Source organism: Macrosteles quadrilineatus, unplaced genomic scaffold (genome assembly GCF_028750875.1).
Source record: "Macrosteles quadrilineatus isolate MER2022 unplaced genomic scaffold, UCM_ALF_1.0 Scaffold_3__2_contigs__length_128488019, whole genome shotgun sequence".
Taxonomy (NCBI): domain Eukaryota; kingdom Metazoa; phylum Arthropoda; class Insecta; order Hemiptera; family Cicadellidae; genus Macrosteles; species Macrosteles quadrilineatus.
The window spans coordinates 119,917,030-119,926,710 of record NW_026542596.1 but is presented as its reverse complement, the minus strand read 5'-3'; the positions used below and the strand labels follow the sequence as shown (position 1 = coordinate 119,926,710).

Below are 9,681 nucleotides of genomic sequence, written 5' to 3'. Positions count from 1 at the left end.
TTACACATTAACAATTAATATGTGACAACTTGGTCACTATTTGCGTCCATCGTATTGTTTTCCAAATGTTGTTTTTAAGATATTTTTATTGATATATCATCTTATACTTCTAGAATATTAAGCCATTATAACATATCTTCCCGCTTTGCATAAACCAAGATGCGTGAAGGACAAGGTTGAAGAAAACTCTATATATAGTGAAGATTGAAAGTATTATGTAGTCACAATACTTCAATCCAACTCCACCATGAGACACCTGGTAAGATACTAGTTAATTATATTTAGTTTTGTGTTCAATTTTCTATGTTAAAACCTTTATAAATATCTCCACTATCAGTTAACCTGTTATAAAAAAAGATTTTAAGTCTTAACAACCTTTAACATAGCCTACATAAAAATTAACAAATGAAAAAAATAAAACAAGTTAATAAATGCCACTTTTTTACCCCAGTTTGTCAAATTTTCACGATGTATTGTACGAATTGCATTTATCAAGTAGTTGCAAATTGCATTTATTAGTAACTAGAGGACCCATGCTGCTCCGCAGCGTTAAAATAATTATTTTATCCGAGAAATAATCAAATTTATAATTTTTGATTGAGTAATACAGTATCTTGAGCTTAACTAATTCAAACGATCAATATCTCAAATTAAATCCTATAATTTACTGATTATTTTGTGTCTAAAACATATAGAAATACATGAACAATACTGGAGCTATTGATTTTTAACCATATTAAAACCTTATGAAAAATACTTTTTATATTAGTTTTTCACCTTGCGTTTGCTTGAAACTCGTCCAATTTGAATAACTAATAGCTTAAATGAAAGCCAGTATTTAACTGAAGGTTCTTAGACTAAAATATATAGGATTATAAATTTAAAACTGGTAAAGGTACATCTCAAATTGAAGTAAGAATCATATAATAAATCAAATTATGTGTTCTAGTCGTGTAATACTGTAGATAAATATTTGTAGATGATTGATGGCAAATTTGTGAGTGCATACCTTCAATTCGAGACCTCAATCATGAACATCGGTCGGGTAGAAAAGCCAAACGAACCCAGCAAAGAAAAGCCAAACTTAACTCCCATAAGAAAAACATGGGAAGCGAACTTCGTTTGTGTATACACCGAGTGGGATAATAGATAAATATATGCCAATGCTATATGGCAAATCTGTGCGTGCATACATTCAATTTGAGACCTCAATCATCAAAATCGGTCGGGCAGAAGAGGCAAACGAACTCGGCAAAGAAAAACCAAATTTAACTTCCATAAGAAATACACGGGGAGCAAATTTCGTTTACGTATAAGCCGAGTGGGATTATAGATAAATATATTCCGATGCTTGATGGCAAATTTGTGCGTGAATACCTTTAATTTGAGACCTCAATCATGAAAATCGGTCGGGTAGAAGAGCCAAACGAACTCGGCAAAGAAAAGCCAAATTTAACTTCCATAAGAAATACATGAGTAGCAAATTTCATTTGCGTATACACCGAGTGGGATTATAGATAAATATATTCCGATGCTTGATGGCAAGTTTGTGCGTGAATACCTTTAATTTGAGACCTCAATCATGAAAATCGGTCGGGTAGAAGAGCCAAACGAACTCGGCAAAGAAAAGCCAAATTTAACTTCCATAAGAAATACATGAGTAGCAAATTTCATTTGCGTATACACCGAGTGGGATTATAGATAAATATATGCCAATGCTTGATGGCAAATCTGTGCGTGCATACCTTCAATTTGAGACCTCAATCATGAAAATCGGTCGGGTAGAAGAGTCAAACGAACTCGGCAAAGAAAAACCAAATTTAACTCTCATAAGAAATACATGGGGAGCTAATTTCGTTTACGTATAAGCCGAGTGGGATTATAGATAAATATATTCCGATGCTTGATGGCAAATCTGTGCGTGAATACCTTCAATTTGAGACCTCAATCATGAAAATCGGTCGGGTAGAAGAGCCAAACGAACTCGGCAAAGAAAAGCCAAATTTAACTCCCATAAGAAATACATGGGGAGCAAATTTCGTTTACGTATAAGCCAAGTGGGATTATAGATAAATATATTCCGATGCTTGATGGCAAATCTGTGCGTGAATACCTTCAATTTGAGACCTCAATCATGAAAATCGGTCGGGTAGAAGAGCCAAACGAACTCGGCAAAGAAAAACCAAATTTAACTCCCATAAGAAATACATGGGGAGCAAATTTCGTTTACATATAAGCCGAGTAATACTATAGATAATTATATGCCGATGCTTGATGGCAAATCTGTGCGTGAATACCTTCAATTTGAGACCTCAATAATGAAAATCGGTCGGGTAGAAGAGCCAAACGTACTCGGCAAAGAAAAGCCAAATTTAACTCCCATAAGAAATACATGGGGAGCAAATTTCGTTTACATATAAGCCGAGTAATACTATAGATAATTATATGCCGATGCTTGATGGCAAATCTGTGCGTGAATACCTTCAATTTGAGACCTCAATCATGAAAATCGGTCGGGTAGAAGAGCCAAACGAACTCGGCAAAGAAAAGCCAAATTTAACTCCCATAAGAAATACATGGGGAGCAAATTTAGTTTACATATAAGCCGAGTAATACTATAGATAATTATATGCCGATGCTTGATGGCAAATCTGTGCGTGAATACCTTCAATTTGAGACCTCAATCATGAAAATCGGTCGGGTAGAAGACCCAAACGAACTCGGAAAAGAAAAACCAAATTTTTTTAATATATAAGATTGTAAATCATTATTACATTTAAATGTTAAAACCATTGAATACTAATATTTTAGCTGCGATATCGATGCTCATAGCTTAACTTAGCTTGTATTTAAGACTGTAATAAGTTTTTAGTTATTTACCATAGTGAAAAAAGAGTCAAAATGTAACCAAAATGTAAGCCAAAATCGTGTAGCTTTATTGATGATAAAACTGGTTAGTTACTGTACTTTTGCATAAGTTGGAAAGTACTTTTTTAGTTCTTTTGCCTCAGCTAGTCAACAATTATTGATGAGTGACATGATTTTGGACGATATCAAAACAGGGGCTTTACTTACCTTTAAATTAATATACAATGTTTGTTTATAATCACTGCTTAATTTTCACAAATCCCCCTCCTCATTTTTACAATCATAGAAATCAATCAAAATATATGTAACATAATCTATTGTCATGAGTACATGATAAATATGATAAAATATAACTGTATTTAAAAAATATAAATTACCTAAATGAACCAACCATTTTGAGGTTTGAAATTAAAAAAAAAACAACCCTTAGAAGTGGATGATGAAAAGAGAAAGATTTATAGTAAATGTGAAGATTATTCAAGAAACAAATATAATCTAAATTATAAATCAGTAATTGATATAATGATTGGTTCAAGAGGGACTATTACAAAATTGTTTAACGAATAAAAAAATAAATATCATAAATATCATAAACGTGATAAAAAGATCATGTAAAATCATTCAAAATCATTTATATGGACAACATTAAGTTACTTATTATTTATATCATAAATTTAAGTTTATTGTTACTGTGTCTAACAGGCAAAGTTTATTATAATAAACCCAGTTTTTAAAATAAATATTAAATCAGATAAAAAATATATAGTACTGTATGCTAACTTTATAAAGTAAAACCGATTCAAAATACGTGTTTTACAACAAGCAAACTTGTCGATGAGATTGTACCTAAGTTTATGGCCGCAAACATCCTACTCTAGATTAAGAGGGACCCCCACTTTTATAATAATACCAAGTCAACCGTATTAAAATAGACTGAAATAAAATATTAAATTCTAACTAGTGATTCACACAAATATTTATTAAATATTTATATATAGATTGTTCTTCAGTGCCCAACTTATGCAATACTTTCCTGTCTTCTTTTAGACTTAGGTCGTACCCCTTAAAAAAGCATTTATTTCTTTCTTACTTATATATTCTTACTTTTCAATGATTTCTTTTACTTTCACAGATGATCTTAGCAGTTTTTATTGCCCTAACCTCAGGAGTTCCTCAAAAGAAAGTGGATCCTGCAAAAGACATCAAATTCGACGATCCTGTCCCTGAAGATGAAGCACGTCATGCAGTTGAAGAAGACAGGCATTTCAATGAGGCAGGACAACATAAAAACTATCATCAAAGAAACTTAGACCACATCAGCCAACATTTGGCTCAGTATGAACACAATCTGCTTCATCGAGCCCAAGCTTTAGCTGAGCGTGAGGACGTTTTGGCTCAGCGAGAACAAGCTTTGACTCAGCACCTCCTGGCTCCTACCCCCGTGGCTCCCCGTGGTAAGCAAACCTACCTACTGGTATCTCTACCCCAGTCTGATGTCATCCCCGTCAAGCCCGGAGCTCTGTACGACCCTCACGTCAAGAAACACCTCTTCACTACTGGTCATCATTGAGTGGATTGGGTAATATGGTCGATAATGCTTTGATATGTATAATCTCCCACTAAAGAACAACTTGTAAATTAACTGGGTCACTTTATCATAAAAATGTAGTAGTTAAATGTCTTAATCAGCTTTACAAAACAATAAACAAGCTTGTAAGGGTTCACTTATGTTCTATATGTGGTGATTGGCGATCAGATTTGAATAAATTCCTATTTATTTAAAGAGCAATTTCTGATTATGTAGTCTTTTGGCAGTCTTTGTCGAGGCTAACTATCAATCATGGATAAATAATGTAATGTTTGTTCGAGATGAGATTGCCTTTAAATTCATAGTGCCTAGATGCAATAAAATATGTATAAACTTTTATAAAATAAAGATTTCTGTTTTAAAAGTACTATGTTGTTTCTCAGAAACCATTTCAAACACTTAAGAATAACTAACTATTATTTTAAAGTCTATATTCTAAAAGGATGTTAGCAAAATCCGGACGATTATATCTTTATATTGTCACATAATGTTTGAATTTTATATTATCTTGGGCTTTTCTTTTACTACTTTTGATTTTTCTTTCTCATCTTTGTTGATCCATAATTTCCAAAATATCTTCTATAAAGCTTTCTTCTACTGCACAGCTGAATTGCTTCTATAATAAATATGATAAAATGGTGAAAAACTAAATTATAGTTGAAAAATGATTAATTGTATAAGTTATAAAAAATATTATTTTTATTTCAGCTCAAACTGAACGAACTTTGCTTTTTAAAATTACCGGTAATGTTAAATACGTGTATGAAAATAAAGCATGACGTATCAAAACAGTCTTTTAAACTTCTATTCAGCTCCTTAAAACTCCTAGAGAAATTTCCCTTCCCTTTCTCTCCACTTACCCATTCCAGATAACGTCTCTATAGTAAATGAGTCGTCAGGGAGAAGTTTGGTGAACAAAGGGTTTCCCATTAGAAATGCATTGAACAGCATTTCGTATATATTTTTCAATCCATTAAGATGTTGTAGCCCTCTCCAAATTGGTGGAGGTTAGTTTTCGGTTGGATTCTGATTAATAAAGGACTATTTTTCCTTTCAAAACTCTTATGCGATTATTGAGGTGCTTATGACACATCAATAATGTAAATGTTTATTGTTACCTGAAAATAATTACATGGGTTAAGATTGTTAGTCAAGTGATGGAAATATGCTTCTGTATAGTGTTTGTGACAAATTTAGGGTTTCCATTGAAATAAATAAGAAGAACCTCTATTTACTATTGTGGTTATTCAATTTGTTTTGGAATATTATTTTTTATGTTAAATGCAATGTTCAATGAGGCAGTTCTTATGTTTCAAATAATCTTGATCTATGTTTCGCAAGTTTAAAGAATTTATTGGTTTCTCTTTTTGGTTGTTAAAATAATTATCTTAATAATTTTCATCTTTATGGATGGTTTTAAGTAAAATAGCCTTTGCCAAATTTATTACGGCCTTTGCCAAATTTACTAAGGGTATAAATGTTACTACTTCTTCAACAATTATTTTTAAATACAAACTATCCATGTGGAGTTACAAAATCATAATTGATCATTGCTACAGAACTTATATTGGATTCTAGCAGTTTATTACTTTTAGACACTACTTATCATTCTCTCTTTAATTTTGGTCCGTTCTATTCACCTAATTAATTTATTAAGGCTTCTTCTTCGTGTGGAATTTCAAGCTAAGTATGAATAAAAGCAAACCAATACTCATAGTTTACTCATTTTCGCCTGCCACTTGTTGTGCTGGTGACGAAAAACCAAACATCTCTTCCATGATCTTCCTCTCTATACGTATGAAGCACAACTAAACACATTCAACGGAAGGATAAGTGAGATAGGGAGATAGACCGGAAATCAGGAAATCAGTGGGCCTCACTGATGAATCAAAATTGTCAGTGAGCCCAGGCCCGATTGTAAAAAAGAAACATCAGCTTATGTAATAAGTATCAGTATGTGTTAAATATCTACCACGAAATTTAAAAATTTAAAGAGAATTACATATTGCCATCAGGAATACTAGGGGTATAAACATAATATTAAAAAAATAAAAACTTTATTGACTGCGATCAGGTTAGTGGACTAGAACAGGGGCGGCATGGACGACTGGGGCGTGGTGGACTACGGGGGCGTGGTGGACTACAGGAACAGTCCTGACGACGGGGACCACAGGGGCGTGTACTAGACGGGCATGATGAACCACAGGGGCATGGTGTACCACGGGCACCACGGGGGCAGCCTTGACCACAGGCACCACAGGGGCGTGTACTAGAGGTGCAGGGTGGACCACGGCAGTCTTGACTACGGAGACGGAGCTGTGAGCCACAGGGACCACTGGGGCTACGTAGCCGGGTGCGGCGACGGCGACAGCCACCAACATAGAGAACAACACCTGTAAAGATAGGAAATGTTAGTTGAAAACATTGGTTAAGAATTATTTATCTTGTGATGATGGGGTTGAAACCCATGTAAGAAAAGTATGTTTGGAGAATCAGCTGTATTAATGTTAGTTTCGTCACTACTCTGATTTCGCTAGTCTGTATGATGGAACCTGTATGAAGGAATGGACTATGATTTTAGGCCCGGATAAGTTCCAGTTAGACAGAGGGTCAGGAGGCAGGTTCAATCATACAGACTATATGAATTATCAGTGGGACTTTAGGTTATGGATGTTGTATGGAGGTTGATTTATGTGAACACAATCGATTAGAAAAATGAAAAAGGGTATCAAAATATTTAAACCTATTTTTTTTACAGCAAACAACTCTGAAAATAAACAACATTGACATACATTGTACATATATTGTGGTAACATTGACATTGAAACATAAACAATATTAACAATTTTTTATAATGGTGAATTTAATCAATTTGGAACTCATGAAAAAATTTTTAAATGAATAAAATAAGGAAATAGACCAGTACTATAAAGATGTTGGTTCATACAGAAATACTTATAAACATTTATTTTAAGGTTGTAGAAAGGTTGTCGACATGAATACGAGCTATTTTAAAGATAATATCGACTCATGACAGTTTTTCGTTTTACATCAAATTTACAATCGTGTTTTTTTAGTGGGGTAGATTGCATGAAGATGTATAAGTTATCTATTGTCTTACAGTAAGTACCTAAGTAACTATAGTATGATGAGTTTCACTTCTGGATTGCGAAGACAGTAAGTAACTTATATATTTATATGACAATCCTTTATGAATATTGCACAATGTATTTTGCACAGAACTAAAAATGATTTTCTGTGTATAATCTTTGTTCTGTTATACTCCTTGCCCCAATTGAGATTTGAATAATATACGAGGCTCTATGTGGTGCACGCGTATTATTTAATGTGGTAATGGAAAAATGTGTGTTCCAATTTATTATTTTTCTGAAATGTAAGAATATGTTTTGTTGCTGGAATTGTAACATATATTTGTTTTGGTTTAGGTAATATTAATTTACGTAATTACCATTCGATACATTTTGAGATACGTTAGCCCCATACAGAGATGGGTCCTAATTAAAACTGTATGTCTATACTAAAAACTCGAGCAATTTCTTCGTCACTCAAAACTCGGGTGGGACACAGTCAATGACAATTACATCACACTCAGATATTATTTAAATGGACTTTATGGCACTCGTTAATTTTGTAATGGAAGAAACCAGTCTATGTACATTTTCGCATGGTTTGACAAAACTTTTGATTTATATCTTGTGCTTGGTTGACGCCAACTAACCCACATTGGGTAAACATTAACATGAAGTCAGGAGCAAATATTTATTCCTGTTTTAAAATCGGCTAAGCGTTAAAACCCACCTTTAAATTGAAAACAAATATAAATAAATACCACTTGGCAATAATTCACACGAGTATTAGGATTATAATTGGATGCACAGATCAAACAAACATTTAAAATACTATGTATTAATGTAATTTAAAAAGTTTGCAACATAATTTAGTTGGAAAGTACAGTAATAAAATTTAATTAATTATGAATGTTGCTCATTTTTGTCTGGATTATGTACAAAAGGATAGGTTAAAACACAATTTTCACCACATGTTCGTTGGATACGACGATAAAATGGATTTGCTGAGAAAATAATTTTTTTGTAGTTTTTAATTAATATTTTTAAGTAAAGAATTTACTCATTACAATTTGGTGTTATTGCATATAAATTTTAGTATTTGCACTGTTTTTTTTATGAGATCTAGATAAAAATCGAAAGTTCCATAACGACTGTAAATGAATTTTGACAAAATCACATTAATTCTAAGAAGAGTAATATTAAATATACGATTTTCAGAGTCAAGTAAGCCTACTCGTCTTCAAATGTGAAAAACAATTCTAGGTTTGGACCGTTCTCTTACTAAAAAACTTAAAAATGTAAATAGTGTAAGTAAACACAAACAAACATAAAAATACATATTGTTGTGAGTCGTCAAATATAGAGGCATTTTAACAGTAACAAATTATATAGAGGCATTTTAACGTTGGTTGCAAATTAAACTTGTGGTAAACAAAATTTATCGTAACCTAAAATTAGGGACTTACGAGGGCGTGCATGGTGAGAGTTGTGTATTGAGCTGACACTGAATACATGCTGAGACATGCTGATGTCGAGTTATATATAGAAGGCAGCGTCTGTGGCCTTCAGTGGGCGGCACCGGACATACAGGAGGCAGTGGCTTATCCGATAGCCGATCCAGGAGGCTGTGAAACTTCCGATGTTGCAGCTTGATATGTAAACCACGAATATTATACGAGAAACTGTGTCAATCATAGACATAAACCAACGACGTCACTGGCCCGAAAATAAACAGTTTGTATTATTATTTAAATGAAACTGTTGAAAAACTTATTTTTTCTTACAGGTATTAGTACAGTACAGTATATGTTATATGTTATAGGCTAGTGGTCGTTTGTTTATGTTTATAATCCATACCTCGTCTGTTTTAATTTCCATTATGTTAACGTAAACATGACACAATCGTGAGTTTTCAGTGGGAGATGTAAATTAGGATCGTTTCCAATCCACCTAGTTAAGTGCTATTTAATTGTTAAGCAAAGTGATCTTTGTGTATTTATATTTGCTAGTGTGCCTGTTGCTCTAAATCAGGTAATTGTCAAGTACCGGTATTATACAGGCGTTATTTAAAACTGCAGTAATAACAGTCATAATTTTGGATTTCGATAAGTTTAAAAGACTCAAAGCTTATGTAAC

General features: G+C 33.1%; 2 protein-coding genes across 2 annotated transcripts; one reads left to right on the top strand and one right to left on the bottom strand.

Moving 5' to 3' along the window:
• The first annotated feature begins 230 nt into the window (after positions 1 to 230).
• LOC128990531 (uncharacterized) lies at positions 231 to 4,820 on the top strand. The gene is made up of 2 exons (XM_054412929.1): positions 231 to 259; positions 4,001 to 4,820. The coding sequence occupies exons 1-2, from the start codon at positions 248 to 250 to the stop codon at positions 4,436 to 4,438; spliced, it is 450 nt and encodes a 149-aa protein (XP_054268904.1). The 5' UTR covers positions 231 to 247; the 3' UTR covers positions 4,439 to 4,820.
• Positions 4,821 to 6,496: 1,676 nt separating this feature from the next.
• On the bottom strand, positions 6,497 to 9,059 carry LOC128989502 (A-kinase anchor protein 14-like). The gene is made up of 2 exons (XM_054411397.1): positions 9,012 to 9,059; positions 6,497 to 6,849 (listed from the first exon to the last, which is right to left on the bottom strand). The coding sequence occupies exons 1-2, from the start codon at positions 9,057 to 9,059 to the stop codon at positions 6,532 to 6,534; spliced, it is 366 nt and encodes a 121-aa protein (XP_054267372.1). The 3' UTR covers positions 6,497 to 6,531.
• Between the last annotated feature and the right edge of the window lie 622 nt (positions 9,060 to 9,681).